Consider the following 19866-nt stretch of genomic DNA (forward strand, 5'->3'; position numbering starts at 1 on the left):
TTAATGTTATATATTCATGGTACAATACATGTGTTGTAGTTTCATTTATGGAATGATATAATTGACTTTCTTTTTCTAAAGAGATCTATAAAATATTGTGATATAAATGTGATATTTAGGTAAGATATTAAATCTAATTTCCTGTCTCTAATCTGACTTTCTGAAAAAATGTGTCTATACATTTTGTCTTGGGTGCGGCTGATCCACTATCAACCCTCTTTCTCTTCACAGACTGTGGAGAAGGACCACTGGACAGCCTGAAATATCAAAATTATAATATTCAAACAAGTCTGACCCTAGGCTGTTGATTAAAGAATTGCATTAAAAATGTCACACCATTTTCAAATACAGTGGAATTGACTTGCAGTCGCAGTTTTCTTCAAACTTTTGTAAAAATTGCTTGATATCATATATAAGTGTAAAAGTGAAATAAAAATGTCAAGGTATGATAGAAATTAAACAATACTCTTTCTGTAGTATCATGTGTATTATACTTTAGTGGTGTGCGACCTTAAATGTTACTAGTCGAGTTTACATGTTAGAGTTACTGCCCCTAGTTCGCTCTCTAATAAAGCGCCATCTTTGAAGAGGACGTTTCTGTGGTTTGTCCGATTAAATTCGTCGATTAGATTCGTTAGACACTACAATTTGGCGACGAGAGATGTGCCAATTGGTTTATAAAATCACCAGTGACATTTAAGAATTGAATTCGAGTGGTGAAAAGGTAAAATAATGGCACAAATCGAACTCAATGCGGTGAAACCGTTCGACGCACATGGTGATCCAGGTCACGTGAATCAGGAATGGAAACGCTGGCTTCGTGGGTTTGAACTGTATGCTGAGGGGAAAGGTGTTACTGACAAGAAACAATTAAAGTCGTTGTTATTACATTGTGCAGGCTTGTCTGTTCAAGATATTTTCTTCACGTTGACACTAGAAGATGGTGATGATGATTATGACAAAGTAAAAAAGACACTGAACAAACATTTTGAGACAAAAATAAATGTCCCCTATGAACGTTATGTTTTCCGATCAATGAATCAAGGTGATGAATCAATTGAACAATATATAACAAGACTCAGAACACAGGCATTATTGTGTGAATTTGGAAATGACAGTGAACAAATAAGAGACCAAGTGATTGAGAAATGTAAATCTCATAAACTCCGAACAAAATGCTTGGAAAAGGGGAAAGACTTGACATTAGATCAGTTAAGAACTATTGCTGCGACAATGGAAATGGCAAATGTTCAGGCCAAGAAAATGGAAAATCCATCAGGATCGGTCAACGTTGTAAATTTGGACAAAAGTAACAAACCCTCCGCAAGTTCTAGAGCAACTAGTGTAAATAAAGGAAACGCCTGTTACCGGTGTGGCCTCGAAGGTCATTTCGCGAAAAGTCAGAACTGTCCGGCTAGAAACAAGAAATGTACAAAATGTGGGCGGATAGGACATTTTCGTATCTGTTGTAACACGAAAAACCCACAAGGTCAAAGTTCACAGAGGAGAGGAGATTATGTGAAACTTCCACAAAAAGGTCAAGGTCGTGGAAAGGTCAATGTTGTCGAAGATGACGACGATTCGTATGCATTCACGCTACAAAGCGGTCAACACGAAAAGATAGACATTTTAGTCGGTGGTCAAAAAGTAAACATGATAATAGACAGTGGTGCAAATGTCAATGTTGTTGATAAGTACACATGGGAATATTTGAAGCGAAATAAAATTGTGTGTCGTTCCGAAAAGACAAATAGGAAAGTCTACCCATATGGTTCAGATGTACCGTTGTGTTTGCTTGGAAAATTCAAGACGTCCGTGTCTCTCGAGAATAGTGATAACAAGATTGATGTTGACTTTGTAGTCCTCGATGGTAAAGGTGCTTCACTCTTAAGTAAATCGACAGCGATGGATCTCGGTATCTTGAAAATCGGCGTGAACGCAATATTTGACAGATTTAAATGTTTTGAAGGAATTGGAAAGTTGAAAGACTATAAACTGAAACTTCACATTGATCCGTCGGTGAAACCAGAAGCACAATCCATGTACAAACTACCGTATAGCCTTCAAGGGAAAGTCGGAACAAAAGTCAATGAGCTCGAAGCTCAGGATATTATCGAGAAAGTAGATGGCCCAACGCCTTGGGTAAGCCCAGTTATAGTCGTGCCTAAGCCAAATGGCGACATTCGATTGTGTGTGGATATGAGACGAGCTAATCGTGCCATAGTCCGTGAGAGGCACCCAATTCCGACCGTTGATGAGATATTGTACAATATGAATGGAAGCACGGTCTTCAGCAAGATCGATTTAAAGTATGGCTATCATCAAATAGAGCTGGACGAGGAGTCGAGGCAGATTACAACTTTCGTAGTGCCGCAAGGTCTTTATCGGTACAAAAGACTTATGTTCGGTATTAGTAGCGCGCCCGAGAAATACCAGCAAATCATATCACAGACGCTTCATGATTGTGAGGGTGTACAACACATCTCGGACGACATCGTGATCCACGGTAAGGATCAGCTCGAACATGACCAGAGACTTGAAAAAGTGTTACATAGGCTTGAGGAGAAAAACCTGACCGTAAACAAGGAAAAATGTGAACTGAGTATGGACAGAATAACATTCATGGGACATGTGTTGTCTAAGAACGGAATCGGTCCGACGTCAGAGCGAGTTGAAGCGATGAAAAATGCAAAACGTCCGCAAAATGCAGCCGAAGTGAAAAGCTTCCTAGGTACTGTAAACTTCAGTGCGAGATACATTCCGAATCTAGCTACCGTGTCAGAACCGCTAAGGCGACTCACAAAGTCAAATGTAAAGTTTGAGTGGGGACCTGAACAAGATCAAAGTTTCGAGGCACTGAAAGACTGTCTGGTAAAAGCGGACACATTAGGACATTTTCATTTAGACGCGACGAAAACTCAGTTAGTGACCGACGCAAGCGATGTTGGTCTAGGTGCTGTGCTCATTCAGGAGTATGAAGGTGAAACGAAGGTCATATGTTATGCGAGTCGTACTCTGTCCGATGTTGAGAGGCGGTATTCGACTACAGAAAAGGAAGCCCTAGCCGTTGTGTGGGCATGTGGGAAGTTCAACGTCTACCTGTACGGAATTGACTTTGAAATCATAACCGACCACAAACCTTTGGAATTTCTGTATGGTCCGAAATCCAAACCCAACGCACGTATAGAACGCTGGGTGATGAAGCTCATGCCGTACACGTTCAGCATAAAGTATCGTCCAGGAAAGACAAACATAGCTGACGCGTTGTCTCGACTCGTAGTGAAAACAGAACATGATGGTCCTCGTGAAAAGCTAGAAAAAGAGACTGAACATTACATTAGATTTGTGGCGGAGAGTAGTACTCCGAAAGCTATGACTACACGCGACGTAGAGGAAATGTCGAAAAGCGATCCCGAACTGGCGCAGGTCAGGAAGTCGTTGACAGATGATAAGTGGGACAAACAGTGTGTGAAATATTTCGCAGTAAAAGACGAACTGTCGCGAATCGGATACTTGGTGTTACGTGGAACCCGGATAGTTATTCCGTCTGCGTTAAGAACTGAATGCATTAAATTGGCTCACCAAGGACATCTGGGGATTGTAGGTACAAAGCAACAATTAAGGACAAAAGTGTGGTGGCCGTCCCTGGATAAGGACGTTGAAAACTATGTAAAGTCATGTCACGGTTGTCAGGTCGTAAGTTCGTTACCGCGGCCAGAGCCAGTTACTCCGACGCCGATGCCGTCAGGACCGTGGCAAGATTTGTCGGTCGATCTCTTAGGTCCGTTACCGTCTGGACATTACATCTTTGTCGTCATAGATTACTACAGTCGGTATTATGAAATTGAGATCACCAAAGACGTGTCAAGCGAGAAGATGATAGATGTGCTCGAGAATATGTTCTCTCGTTACGGTCTACCGTTATCAGTGACATCCGACAATGGACCACAGTTCACTTCAGCAGTCTTCGAAGGATATCTGTCGGACAACGGTATTCACCATAGACGAGTTACGCCGCTTCATCCAGCTGCAAACGGTGAGGTGGAGAGACAGAATCGATCTATCATGAAAAGAGTCCGAATCGCTCATGCAGAGTCTCGCGATTGGAAAAAAGACATTCGAGATTATCTCTTTGCGTACCGGAGTACACCTCACAGTGTAACAGGTGTGTCTCCAGCTGAACTCATGTTTGGTAGGAAACTGAGGAATAAGTTGCCTCAAATTGAACTAGATCATGAGAAAACGGTCGACGAGGGAGTCCGCGATACAGACTGGTGCGCGAAAGTGAAGAACAAACTGTACATCGACGACAAACGCGGTGCGAGAGAATCCGATCTCATCGAAGGAGACCAGGTGTTAGTAAAACAAACGCGAAAAGACAAACTGAGTGCTCCGTTTAACCCAACACCGTTCAAACTGCAGCGTAAGATAGGAAATCAGTGTACTGTAGTTTCGCCAGAAGGAGTCGAGTACAAAAGAAACAGCACTCATGTAAAGAAGTACTTAAATCCAGAGACAGTCGATAAGCCCGTTATGAATTCCGACAATGTTAGTCCGGAAATACACGCGAACAACCCGATGACGAGTGGAATCGAACCTGGAGCGACGAGTACTGATGACGTCATGTCGAGTAAGTCGAGTGAGGGGGAAGATCACGAGACTGTACCCGACATTCCGCGATCAAGACCATCACGCGCAAGAACTCTTCCGAAACGTTTCGATGATTACCACATGGACTCTTGAAAATTAGTGGTAAAGTTTTGTACATTTATTCGTTCGAAAGTTAATTTTGTGTTTCCAAAGTTTTTAAAAAAAAAATGGTTAATAGTGTTGGAACTCTCAGACAATGAACAGTGCAGTGTTTGAAATGTGTTGAAATATTCCAAATAGGAATAATTTTAAAGTTCTATTTTCAAGGGGTTATGAAACAACTTTACATAATGATAACTGATAAAGGTCAGAAGCTAAAATGTGTATAATTGAATGTTTTCAATTTTCAGGTTGAATAATGGACATTAATTCTAATGGACAGAAAAAAAAGTGTTTAATCGATTGGAATTATGAATAAGTATTTTCCCTGAATATTATGCATAATTTCTCAAAAGGGGGGAGAAGATGTAGTATCATGTGTATTATACTTTAGTGGTGTGCGACCTTAAATGTTACTAGTCGAGTTTACATGTTAGAGTTACTGCCCCTAGTTCGCTCTCTAATAAAGCGCCATCTTTGAAGAGGACGTTTCTGTGGTTTGTCCGATTAAATTCGTCGATTAGGTATGATAGAAATTAAACATACTCTTTCATATGTAAATATGAAGGATAGGGATATTTAACCCTTGGAAACACAAAATATGAAAATTGTAAAACCCTCAGTAAGCCTGGGGTTTTACAACATTTTGTGACCCTTGTGTAGAATATTCCTATCGTTTATATCCACATAAGGAAGAGTCTGATGGTATAGACCAAACCGAGATGTTTCAGTGTATGATGCCCTCACCGTTTAGTGTTGTCCCTCTGCTCCTGTATCATCTGTGTGATTGTTCCCTTTGATAGACATGTGTCTACATGTGTGTTAAACTCGTCCAGGGTTGTCCCTGTCTGCTCCATAAAACATACTGGACACACCAATTTCTGAGTATCTGTTGTCCAGTCTGCGGTCAGAGGAAATCCTGCTGTTACACCAGAATCAGACGTGTGGTCAGTGCTGGGGTCAGACGTCTTGGACACAGGGTCACTACAGGAGGTAGCCATGGATACAACATCAGGAATGGGTGTAGGCATGGAAACATCACAATCTGCAGTTAATGATTTATATATACTAGTATCTGTTTTACAATCTGACTTACAACTTACACCGACCTTAGGACTTGATAAAGAGGCTATCCCTTGTGGCGTAGACATTTTTATTTTTTGTTTGTAGTTAGATGGAGAACCAGACATCCTTCTGACTGGTGTTCTTTTCCTCACTGAATTTGGTGTTTTTGAGAGTTTCATCTTTTTCTGATCTTCCTTGGGGCGATACTTAGAACATTCCATCACTATCTTTTTATTCAGACAAATGTCAATGTGTTGGTTAAACTCAGATAAATCCTCACAAACTACCTCATCTTGACAAACTGGACAAACGAAGGGCCCGGGACTGTCAGCCTGTCGACTGGAGGGCCCGGGACTGTCAGCCTGTCGACTGGAGGGCCCGGGACTGTCAGCCTGTCGACTGGAGGGCCCAGGACTGCCAGCCTGTCGACTGGAGGGCCCAGGACTGCCAGCCTGTCGACTGGAGGGCCCGGGACTGTCAGCCTGTCGACTGGAGGGCCCGGGACTGTCAGCCTGTCGACAGGAGGGCCCGGGACTGTCAGCCTGTCGACAGGAGTTATCTCCCTCTAATGAATCCTGATGACTTCCCTCTATTTTGAGACTTTCTGTGACTTGATTGCCTGGGTCCCACAACAGTGCATCATTAGCACTTTTCATGAACTCACCACATGTATGAGAAATGTTCACTTTTTTACAAGTCTTTGGAATTTCTCTGACACCACCTGAAGTTGTAGATTTTGTACATTCTACACTTTCTGTTTGTGGTATTTTCTCTGACATTTTATCTGCTATTGCTTGAATTTCAGGCTGACATGCATGTCTGAAAGCTACAGAAGAATCAACAGATCTAGAGTCAACAGTTTTGTCTGGTTGTATTTTGAAAGTTTCACATTCCCTAACATCAGTTTTGTCAGTAATGTCCTTGATTTTCTCACACTGGTTCTTTTCTGAAGTGGTTGTAACTCTGTCTTCATTGGCAGCGGACGGTGTGTCATCAGTTAGAATTTTAACAGATTCTTTCGGAGTATCAAAACAGGATAAGATGGTAGAAGCATCATTCTGTGAAGCAGTATTTCCAGTATGTTCTCTAGATATGGCCCAATCAGAACCAGCTCTCTCCTGCTTTTCTGTAGACCTAGGTTTTTCCGATACATGTCCTAGCTTTTCTGTAGATACTGGGTCATGTGAACCAACAGATGCCAGTTTTTCTGTAGAAACCAGATCGTCAGAACCAACACGTCCCAGCTGTTTGACAAATCGTGTGAGTGTGTTCTGTTTCTTTTGACACAAATCTTCATTGAGGAGGGATGAAATCCGAACACCTAGCAAAAATAAAAAATTCTGTGAGAGTTTGGAACAATCAGAAATTATTCTGTCAAGCAAATTGAACACCATAATACAATTAAGAAGTTTTTTTATTTTCATCATCATTTTTATGAAAAAACACTACATATTTTGTTTGTGACAGATTCTCTTCCTCAAAATGTACGACCTGCTGTATTTAATGTTCAAGAAGTTACATAAAGTGTAACTTACCCATGAGCCTAAGACGGAGGGGGTTAGGTGCCATGCTTTGTATTTCTGTGTGTAAGAGGGTGCGGGCTGCTGAGAACACTATGCCCAGGTCTGCAGTGTAGTCTGAAAGTGTTTGGGCTCGTGTCTTCACTTCATACTTCACTGTCTTTAACTTAATCGCCACTGTCTTACCCTGGGGATACACAGACCAAAAACAAAACTTTTAGATAATACATATGAAGAATAATCGACAGACAAATTTCCTAACCTGAAATTCTGGTCAATTCTTGATAACTTTCTAATCAAGTTTCTTAACCTAAAATTCAAGTCATGTAAATTTCTGGTAAATTTCAGGTTAGGAAATTTTGATTATGTTTATCTGACTTTGCCTAGTTTACCGTATTGTACAGGCATAAAGTCCCCTTCCATTTCTATCATGCCTTCTAGAACTTAATTGACATGTCCACCAAGAAGCTCCCACCCTTTTCTTATTTAGATTGCTTCGAGCTTTATTCTGAATAACATTTTAAGATATTCATAGAAAATTACGAGCACAATGCAAGCCTTCCCTGTAATACTACATCTAACAGGTGTGCCAATATACCTTGAGTTTCTCCTCCTTCAAGTCCTCACACAATGATACACAAAGCTCCTGACACTTCCTCACCAGCTCCTCCGGCTTACTGATCTCACCAAACGTTCTACAACAGCAAATTAAAATCTAAATATATTCTTGGATGAGATGTTTGTATCATATAATTGAAGAAAGACATTTACAATGAGTTCCTTTTGCGGATTTGTGTCAGTTGTACTGAATTGACATGGCGCCCCCAAAAGGAACGTGTATGGATTTTCATGACGGCAGCACCCATATGAAAGATACGCTTTCAATGTAAAAGCCAATTATTTTGTGTGTTAACAATAAAATTTATATAAAAGAAATACCTAAATGATTTTGGCACTCATTGAAATAATAAATAATCTATGTAATTTCATAACATATAAATACTCTCTGTCTTCTTTTCAACAAAGGCAACATTTCTTTGACAAAATTTTCAAGTTGCTAATTTTCTTGAATTTAACAATTGATCCAGATGTTATACTAGCAAGTGGCAGAAAATTAGCCACATTAACCACTACCCTAGCTAAAGAATAAAATAGGAACTCTTATATATATATATATATATATATACACATGTATAAGAGGATTACAAACCTTTGTTACATGTCGACAAATTACAGACTTACTCACCTCTCAGTACTCATACTCTTCCTGTCACTGTCCCTGGAACATACAACAGTTTGTACCTGATATTTATAAAACCTCATTCTCAGTAATATTTTTGTAAAATTGTTTATTTAATCATCCCTGCCCTCTATTCCTTATTGCAAATTTTAAACTGCTCATGCTTGTCCTGGCAATTTGAAGTGAATTTTAATTTGACCACATTATGTAATATGGATAGCTTACAAGGTACATTTGTTTAAGGCTTATATATAATCAAAACTTTAGAGTCCAGTGTCACTGATAGTCATTGTATCAGACTTCACAGTTGTAAGTCATTCACAGATCCTATGAAGCCCTGGTGCTCCTTACCTTTCTACATTAACAGACCCAATACCGGTACAGATCCTCATGAAATAGTTGAAGGAGATTGGAGAGTAGAGGTGGTACAGTAGCGCCCTCTGGTGGTACAGGTGGTAACATGTGTAGATGTTCAGGGCGTTCAGCATCTTCTCACTCACCTTACCAATACCACTGATCTGGATGTAACATCAATCAAACCTACATTATTATTTTAAATTGTTTTCATTTATGGACCTTTAGAGGGGGTTAATATAGTGTAATATTAACCTGGTAGGATAAAATATTATTTACCAATGTCATAGACTAAAATGTACAATATTTTGTATTCAATAAAGGTTATGTATTGAACAGCTCCTAAATTGACTATTCATCTATGATTCTATAATTAAAATAATAAATCCAAAATTGATATAGCCACAAAAACTATTACACTTCACCGTCTTTTTTATGTGCTGGCCATGAATTAGAATTTCTGAATTGAAGGAATTGCTTGGGTAGCATTATGCACCATTTACTGATCAACAAACAAAAGATCAATGTAGGAAACAGTCACAACTTTAATTTCCTATAAAGAAACAAAATGTATCAGGTTTTCCAATTAGTTGGGTATTTTGCCATGTACCCCTTGTTTAGGGTTTAATTTCACTACCTTCAAATTAAATGCAGAATGAAAATATGAGAATTGTGTTTCATTTATGGCTTACTTTGTAAAATAATTTCATGAAAGTCTAGTCCAAATTTGTTTCTATTAAGCACACCCTTATTTTCTTCAATTTTTTAATTATTTTTTTATTGACACTCCTTGTAATAGCTATCGGATAAAATGACTATACTGAACAACATTTAGGAGGCCTAAATATGCCATACAATGAAACTTTGTTTCAAGTGTTTTGGTCAAGGATAAACCATGACAGCACAGACCAGGTCATATCTCGGCTTACCTTACGTATCGGTAAATCTGTAACAAATTCCATCACAGCGTCCCTTGTAGCAGGTATTCTGTACTGACCATTTGGCTTGTTCTTGTCTGAACATACTTTAGCCAGCATCATGTTTGGAGCAATACCTAAAATACAAGATTCTATTTATGAAAATTTTCATTAAAAGTTCATTCTAGTTGTAAACGAAATCTATTGAGAAACAGGAAATTTCAGAAAATGGAAAATGAAATGATTTCAAAATGATATTATATCATCTAGAGCATCTGTTTGTTGCATCAATAAAATATTTTGCAGATATAGCTACTGTTAGAGTCACTCTATACCTGCACTTGCTGTTAGTCTGGTTTTTTGGTTGATCCTCGATCTCATTTCTGCAACAGTATCTTCCGCTGAGAGGCCAAAGGTCACAACATCATATGGAGGGAATGGTTTCCCACATAATGGACAAGGTCCTCTACTAGCCATAGCGACCTCATTGTTATGGATCAAATTGTCCTCTGAGTTATTCACATCATTATGTCTGGTTATAAGTTCATTCCCCTGAATCCCATCAAGTTCTGTTAAATTTGTCCTCTGAAAGTAATCTGTCGTGGATTCAGAATTTCTCTGCTGGTGACTCAGTCTTGCTGACAACACAGCATCCCTTGCTGCAGTGTTGAGATCACACTCACAGTTTCCTTTATTACTGTCAGACCTATGACAGAGAAATGTCCGGTCAGCAATTGAAGACTGCATCCGCTTCTCCAGATGATCAGTAATGTCAAGGTAAGCTTCGTCCAGACTCATCGGGCAGTAGTTAGGGTCGTAGTCCGCCATGACTGACCGGATTTCTCTACTAACCGCTGTGTACTTTTCAAAGTTTGGCTTGACCATTACTAGATCTGGACACAGCTTCTTACCTATAAAGCCTGGCATGGCTGCTCGCACACCAAACTTACGGGCCAGATAGTTAGAGGTTGACTGTAACAGAATGTTTAGATATGCAGTCATTAGACACTGGTATGGTAGAAATACAACTTAGAACTTATTCTATAATAATTACCATCTTCAAGTACTATTAGGTTCTGTTACAAGTGTTAAGGATGATATAGATACAAAATGTACATTTGTATAGGACAATTAACAAGTAAACTTGGTAGATAGAAGCACCACACCTTTCAGAACTGAATTAGCACTTTTCTAAAGAAAATTTGGGTGGTTATCCTTTGTTGGTTGAATGGGCATATTTCCTATTAACAGTCAAGGAAATTTAAGGAATTTAGGGAAGGCCTACCCTGTATGCAATGTATTGTGTGCATACCTGTATGGCCGTGGTATATTTGTGTTGTGTGCATACCTGTATGGTCGTGGTATATTTGTGTTGTGTGCATACCTGTATGGCCGTGGTATATTTGTGTTGTGTGCATACCTGTATGGCCGTGGTATATTTGTGTTGTGTGCGTACCTGTATGGCCGTGGTATATTTGTGTTGTGTGCGTACCTGTATGGCCGTGGTATATTTGTGTTGTGTGCATACCTGTATGGCCGTGGTATATTTGTGTTGTGTGCGTACCTGTATGGCCGTGGTATATTTGTGTTGTGTGCGTACCTGTATGGCCGTGGTATATTTGTGTTGTGTGCATACCTGTATGGCCGTGGTATATTTGTGTTGTGTGCATACCTGTATGGTCGTGGTATATTTGTGTTGTGTGCATACCTGTATGGTCGTGGTATATTTGTGTTGTGTGCATACCTGTATGGCCGTGGTATATTTGTGTTGTGTGCGTACCTGTATGGCCGTGGTATATTTGTGTTGTGTGCGTACCTGTATGGCTGTGGTATATTTGTGTTGTGTGCATACCTGTATGGTCGCGGTATATTTTTGTTGTGTGCGTACCTGTATGGTCTTGGTATATTTGTGTTGTGTGCGTCCTTGTATGGCTGTTTTATATTTGTGTTGTGTGCATACCTGTATGGCCGTGGTATATTTGTGTTGTGTGCATACCTGGTTGGCCGTTGTATATTTGTGTTGTGTGCATACCTGTATGGTCGTGGTATATTTGTGTTGTGTGCGTACCTGTATGGCCATGGTATATTTGTGTTGTGTGCATACCTGTATGGTCGTGGTATATTTGTGTTGTGTGCATACCTGTATGGCCGTTGTATATTTGTGCTGTGTGCATACCTGTATGGCCGTGGTATATTTGTGTTGTGTGCGTACCTGTATGGCCGTGGTATATTTGTGTTGTGTGCATACCTGTATGGCCATGGTATATTTATGTTGTGTCACAGTATACACCCATCCGGTCACAGTATACACCCATGTCACAATATACCCCACCAGTCACAGTATACACACCCACATACACCTCGTCACAGTTACGTCACAGTAACACCCCACCCTGTCACAGTATACACCCCACCCGGTCACAGTAACACCCCACGTCAGTATACACCCATCCTGTCACAGTATACACCCCACCCGGTCACAGTACACACCCCACCCTGTCACAGTATACACCCCACCCGGTCACAGTATACACCCCACCGTCACAGTATACACCCCACCCGTCACAGTACACCCCACCGTCACAGTATACACCCCACCCGGTCACAGTAACACCCCGGTCACAGTATACACCCCACCCGTCATCACAGTCACAGTATACACCCCACCCGGTCACAGTATACACCCCACCCACAGTCCACCGTCACAGTATACACCCCACCCGTCACAGTACACAGTACAGTACACACCACACCGTCACAGTATACACCCCACCGGTCACAGTATCCGTCACAGTAACACCCCACCCGGTCACAGTATACACCCCACCCGTCACAGTAACACCCCACCCTGTCACAGTATACACCCCACCCTGTCACAGTATACACCCCACCCTGTCACAGTATACACCCCACCCGGTCACAGTATACACCCCACCAGTCACAGTATACACCCCACCCGGTCACAGTATACACCCCACGTCACAGTATACACCCACCCTAGACCACAGTCACATAACACCCCACCGGTCACAGTATACACCCCACCCGGTCACAGTATACACCCCACCCGTCACAGTATAACCCACCCGTCACAGTATACACCCCACCCGGTCACAGTATACACCCCACCCTGTCACAGTATACACCCCACCCTGGTCACAGTATACACCCACCCGTCACAGTATACACCCAGTCACAGTAACACCCCACCCGGTCACAGTATACACCCCAGTCACAGTATACACCCCACCCGTCACAGTATACACCCCACCCGGTCACAGTATACACCCCACCCTGGTCACAGTATACACCCCACCGGTCACAGTATACACCCCACCCGGTCACAGTATAACACCCCACCGGTCACAGTATACACCCCACCCCGTCACAGTATACACCCCACCCGGTCACAGTATACACCCCACCCTGTCACAGTATACACCCCACCCGGTCACAGTATACACCCCACCCGGTCACAGTATACACCCCACCCGGTCACAGTATACACCCCACCCGGTCACAGTATACACCCCACCCTGTCACAGTATACACCCCACCCGGTCACAGTATACACCCCACCCGGTCACAGTATACACCCCACCCGGTCACAGTATACACCCCACCCGGTCACAGTATACACCCCACCCGGTCACAGTATACACCCCACCCTGTCACAGTATACACCCCACCCGGTCACAGTATACACCCCACCCGGTCACAGTATACACCCCACCCGGTCACAGTATACACCCCACCCGGTCACAGTATACACCCCACCCGGTCACAGTATACACCCCACCCGGTCACAGTATACACCCCACCCGGTCACAGTATACACCCCACCCGGTCACAGTATACACCCCACCCGGTCACAGTATACACCCCACCCGGTCACAGTATACACCCCACCCGGTCACAGTATACACCCCACCCGGTCACAGTATACACCCCACCCGGTACGTCACGTATAACACCCCACCGGTCACAGTATACACCCCACCCGGTCACAGTATACACCCCACCCGGTCACAGTATACACCCCACCCGTCACAGTCACCAGTATACACCCCACGGTCACAGTATACACCCCACCCTGTCACAGTATACATCCACACCCTGTCACAGTATACACCCCACCCTGTCACAGTATACACCCCACCTGGTCACAGTATACTGACAACTGGTCACACTATACACCCACCCGGTCACAGTATACACCCCACCCGGTCACAGTATACACCCACCTGGGTCACAGTATACTGACAACCCTGGTCAAACTAAACTGGTTACACCCCACCCTGTCACAGTATACTGACAACTGGCAAACTAAACAGCACACCCCACCCGGTCACAGTATACTGACAACTGGCAAACTAAACAGCACACCCCACCCGGTCACAGTATACACCCCACCCGGTCACAGTATACACCCCACCCGGTCACAGTATACACCCCACCCGGTCACACCAGTATACACACGCCACCCACAACACCGGCAATAACACCCACCGGTCACAGTATACTGACAACTGGCAAACTAAACAGCACACCCCACCCTGTCACAGTATACTGACAACTGGCAAACTAAACAGCACACCCCACCGTCACAGTATACTGACAACTGGCAAACTAAACAGCACACCCCACCCTGTCACAGTATACTGACAACTGGCAAACTAAACAGCACACCCCACCCTGTCACAGTATACTGACAACTGGCAAACTAAACAGCACACCCCACCCTGTCACAGTATACTGACAACTGGCAAACTAAACAGCACACCCCACCCTGTCACAGTATACTGACAACTGGCAAACTAAACAGCACACCCCACCCGGTCACAGTATACTGACAACTGGCAAACTAAACAGCACACCCCACCCTGTCACAGTATACTGACAACTGGCAAACTAAACAGCACACCCCACCCTGTCACAGTATACTGACAACTGGCAAACTAAACAGCACACCCCACCCTGTCACAGTATACTGACAACTGGCAAACTAAACAGCACACCCCACCCGGTCACAGTATACTGACAACTGGCAAACTAAACAGCACACCCCACCCTGTCACAGTATACTGACAACTGGCAAACTAAACAGCACACCCCACCCTGTCACAGTATACTGACAACTGGCAAACTAAATAGCACACCCCACCCTGTCACAGTATACTGACAACTGGCAAACTAAACAGCACACCCCACCTGGTCACAGTATACTGACAACTGGCAAACTAAACAGCACACCCCACCTGGTCACAGTATACTGACAACTGGCAAACTAAACAGCACACCCCACCCTGTCACAGTATACTGACAACTGGCAAACTAAACAGCACACCCCACCCTGTCACAGTATACTGACAACTGGCAAACTAACGACGTAGTTATGCTTAGGATCTCAATTACCATATTGGTAAATGATCTGATAATTACAATCTTACATTCCTAGTTTTATAAAAATGGTATGTGAAATGGCTTCTAACAAATGAAGTCTTTGAAATTGCTAATTTTGTAGCCACTTATATGGCTTAAATCATAAAGACGTCTTTCAATGAACAACATGTAAGCCATCCTAGATGAACACACCAACATAGAGTAGCCCCCGACCGCCATTGGTTTATCTCTCAGGGTCGGGTCATCTCTCATCTCCACAGCAGCATAGAAAGCATCCATGTCTATGTGGACGATAATCCGACCCAGATCTCGCTGACATTCCAGCTCCTTCAATAGTTTGTCTGCCTAGAAATGAATATTTAGTTTTGTTTTCTTCAAGAAGTTCTATTAAACAGTAGGTTTTTTTATTGACAGCAAAAATAAAGTAATATTTTCTTCAACAATGAAAAATTTATGAAGTGAATCAAGTTTTTTTCATGTATGTAAAACGAGATGGATAAACTACAAAGTATTTAGTTACTGCTAAGAGATTTAAATGACAAGACACTTGGCCATGCCAAACAAATGTATTCAACAAATACATTTTTGATATCAAAGCTGAGTTCTAAATTACATAATACATGGTGTATAATCAATTGCACTGCACATTGTCCAAGTGTGATGCAGGACATGCCTTACATTGTGAAAAAGAAAATATACTTATTAGATACATATCACGATACAAGGTTCATGATACAATATTTTGATAGACATTATGAAATAACTTGATGAAATAGATAATTCCATTATCAAATACAAATCGACAATGACAACAATGAGATTTCTTGACTTGTTTATTGTTAGGTTGGGTGTATTTCCGAAATAATTTAGCTTTTGCTTACACTCATCACAAATGATGTGAGTTTTTTCCCCATGTTCTGTTCGAGATTTAGTAGACAGAAAAATTAAATAAGACCAGCAAGCGCCACTGGTGCTGACACAAGTTTAGTGTTGTGCTCCTCGTGGGATTCCGCCATTTTGTTACTAACAAATGTTCAGCTGACGTTGACCAAGGGAGATATTCCAATGTTCAAGTTTTATTTTTATATATCACGATACTAATAAATTACACACAATGCATCACCAAGCGATGCATCGGTGAATTGTTACACGTCTTATACTTATACAATGTAGTTAGATTTTTTTTTTAATTGCTATAATACCTCCATAAGTCCTTGACGAAGTTGGACATCACCAATCTTCTTCAGCTTTGCCATTTGTTCTTCTATCTTTTTGTTCACTTGTTCTTCTTTCTTCTTTTCGTTCTCAAAATACTTAGATCCTGCAAATAACCCACATAGAAATACAACAAGAGGCCCAGAGGGCCTGTATCGCTCACCTGGTTTCTAATGTCAAGCAATGTTCTGAATATAGGTTTATTGTTCTTTTCTGAAGGAAAATTGAATATTTACCTCTACTTCCCCTTTTGAGCAGCACCCCTCCTGCCCCCAGGGGTCAGAGCCAAAATTTATACAAACTCTGTTCTCCTTCGCCTAGGGATGATTTTGGCCAATTTGGTTTTAATTCATGCAGAACTCTATGACTAGTAGCCATTGAAAGGATTTGCCTCTATTTCCCCTATTGGGCCACGCCCCTCCTATCCTTGGGTGGGGTCAGAGCCAAAATTAATACAAGTTCTGTTTCCTTTCCCCCTGAAGGATGTTCCTGGTCAAATTTGGTTACATTCCATGCAGAAATCTATGACTGGTAGTGATTTAAAGGATTAACCTCTATTTTCCCTATTGGGCCTGCCCCTCCTGCCCCCAGGGGGTCATAGCCAAAATTTATACAAACTCTGTTCCCCTTCCCCCAAGGATATTTCTGGCCAAATTTGATTAGAATCAATGTAGAACTCTAGGACTAGTAGCGATTTAAAGGAAATGTTGACGGATGGACAACGGACAAATGGACAGACAACGGACGCCGCGCCATGACATAAGCTCACCGGCCTGGGCCAGGTGAGCTAAAAATGATTTTACCATAATTTTTTCAACTCAATAAAAAACAAATATTATAACCTGACTAGTTCCTTTGGAAACCTCAAGAATAACCTTAGTAGCTTATAAAGTGTCTAGTATAACCTGGTTATATGAACATTTTGTAGTGTCAAGAATAACCTGGTTAGTACCTTTTGAAACCCCAACTATAACCTGGTTAGTACCTTTGGAAACCTCAAGAATAACCTTACTAGCTTATAAAGTGTCTAGTATAACTTGGTTAAATTAATCTTTTGAAATGTCCAGAATAACCTGGTTAGTACCTTTTGAAGCCCCAACTATAACCTAGTTAGTACCTTTTGAAGCATCTGGTATAACCTGTTTAGTACCTTCTGAAGCCTCCACTATAACCTGGTTAGTACCTTTGAAGCCTCCAGTATAACCTGGTTGGTACCTTCTGAAGCCTTAACTATAACCTGGTTAGTACCTTTTGAAGCCTCCACTATAACCTAGTTAATATCTTTTCAAGCCTTCGCTATAACCTGGTTAGTACCTTTGAAGCCTCCAGTAAATCCTATTTGGTACTTCAACTATAACCTAGTTAGTACCTTCTGAGGCCTCCACTATAACCTAGTTAGTACCTTCTGAAGCCTCCAGTATAACCTGGTTAGTACTTTTGAAGCCTCCAGTATAACCTAGTTAGTACCTTTTGAAGCCTCCAGTATAACCTGGTTAGTACCTTTGAAGCCTCCAGTATAACCTAGTTAGTACCTTTTGAAGCCTCCAGTATAACCTGGTTAGTACCTTCTGAAGCCTCCACTATAACCTGGTTAGTACCTTTTGAAGCCTCCACTATAACCTAGTTAGTACCTTTTGAAGCCTCCAGTATAACCTGGTTAGTACCTTTTGAAGCCTCCAGTATAACCTGGTTAGTACCTTTTGAAGCCTCCAGTATAACCTGGTTAGTACCTTTTGAAGCCTCCAGTATAACCTGGTTAGTACCTTTTGAAGCCTCCAGTATAACCTGGTTAGTACCTTTTGAAGCCTCCAGTATAACCTGGTTAGTACCCTTTTGAAGCCTCCAGTATAACCTGGTTAGTACCTTTTGAAGCCTCCACTATAACGAAGTTAGTAAAACTGAAGCCTCCGCTATAACCTGGTTAGTACCTTTTGAAGCCTGCACTATAACCTAGTTAGTACCTTTTGAAGCCTCCAGTATAACCTGGTTAGTACCTTTGAAGCCTGCACTATTACCTAGTTAGTACCATCTGAAGCCTGGTTAGTACCTTTGAAGCCTCAACTATAACCTGGTTAGTACATTTTGAAACCTCCACTATAACCTAGTTAGTACCTTTTGAAGCCTCCAGTATAACCTAGTTAGTACCTTTTGAAGCCTCCAGTATAACCTGGTTAGTACCTTTTGAAGCCTCCAGTATAACCTGGTTAGTACCTTTTGAAGCCTCCAGTATAACCTGGTTAGTACCTTTTGAAGCCTCCAGTATAACCTAGTTAGTACCTTTTGAAGCCTCCAGTATAACCTAGTTAGTACCTTTTGAAGCCTCCAGTATAACCTAGTTAGTACCTTTTTAAAGCATCCAGTATAACCTGGTTAGTACCTTTTGAAGCCTCCACTATAACCTAGTTAGTACCTTTTGAAGCCTCCGCTATAACCTGGTTAGTACCTTTTGAAGCCTCCACTATAACCTGGTTAGTACCTTTTGAAGCCTCCAGTATAACCTGGTTAGTACCTTTTGAAGCCTCCAGTATAACCTGGTTAGTACCTTTTGAAGCCTCCAGTATAACCTGGTTAGTACCTTTTGAAGCCTCCACTATAACCTAGTTAGTACCTTTGAAGCCTCCACTATAACCTGGTTAGTACCTTTTGAAGCCTCCAGTATAACCTGGTTTGTACCTTTGGAGCCTCCAGTATAACCTAGTTAGTACCTTTTGAAGCCTCCAGTATAACCTGGTTAGTACCTTTTGAAGCCTCCAGTATAACCTAGTTAGTACCTTTTGAAGCCTCCAGTATAACCTGGTTAGTACCTTTTGAAGCCTCCAGTATAACCTAGTTAGTACCTTTTGAAGCCTCCAGTATAACCTAGTTAGTACCTTTTGAAGCCTCCAGTATAACCTAGTTAGTACCTTTTGAAGCCTCCAGTATAACCTGGTTAGTACCTTTTGAAGCCTCCAGTATCACCTGGTTAGTACCTTTTGAAGCCTCCAGTATAACCTGGTTGATTCTGTCTTTGTCCAGACCCTCCATCCCCGCCTTGTTATCATTGAGAAGCATGCGACTCATCAGACCTCGCTCCCCTGCCTCATTACTGGTGCCTTTAGCCACAGGTAACTTTACATTGTCACTAGGAGGCTTCACCAGAGGCTCCCCACCTTCACCTGTAAATCAGCAAGAAGATTTTTCATTGATTACAGGTATAAGTATAATCATCTTTGACAAATATTCAATTTAATACCTCAATGTTGGATACAGAAATAAATTTTCTCCCATACTTCATACGGATATCCTGTGGTTGCTAGGGTAAAGATAACTCTATCTTACACAGGGGGGGGGGGGTGTGTGTGTGTGTGTGTGTGTATGTAAGACAGCTCACACACACTAGACAATAACGTGACGTCATCAATAC

General features: G+C 41.9%; 1 protein-coding gene across 1 annotated transcript in view; it reads right to left on the reverse strand.

Annotated features, from left to right (window-relative positions):
* Positions 1–19866, reverse strand: part of LOC138332966 (DNA polymerase kappa-like) — a 26573-nt gene continuing 6707 nt past the window's right edge. Inside the window, exons 3-13 of the mRNA XM_069281046.1 lie at positions 19433–19618; positions 16451–16569; positions 15441–15593; positions 10181–10817; positions 9858–9982; positions 8926–9092; positions 8581–8613; positions 7933–8029; positions 7350–7521; positions 5497–7135; positions 1–257 (exon numbers count right to left, since the gene is read on the reverse strand). Of these exons, the coding sequence (XP_069137147.1) occupies positions 134–257; positions 5497–7135; positions 7350–7521; positions 7933–8029; positions 8581–8613; positions 8926–9092; positions 9858–9982; positions 10181–10817; positions 15441–15593; positions 16451–16569; positions 19433–19618 (3452 nt within the window). The 3' untranslated portion in view covers positions 1–133. The remainder of the gene's footprint in view (positions 258–5496; positions 7136–7349; positions 7522–7932; positions 8030–8580; positions 8614–8925; positions 9093–9857; positions 9983–10180; positions 10818–15440; positions 15594–16450; positions 16570–19432; positions 19619–19866) is intronic.

The sequence above is a fragment of the Argopecten irradians genome, chromosome 10, assembly GCF_041381155.1.
Source record: "Argopecten irradians isolate NY chromosome 10, Ai_NY, whole genome shotgun sequence".
NCBI classification, from domain to species: Eukaryota; Metazoa; Mollusca; class Bivalvia; order Pectinida; family Pectinidae; genus Argopecten; species Argopecten irradians.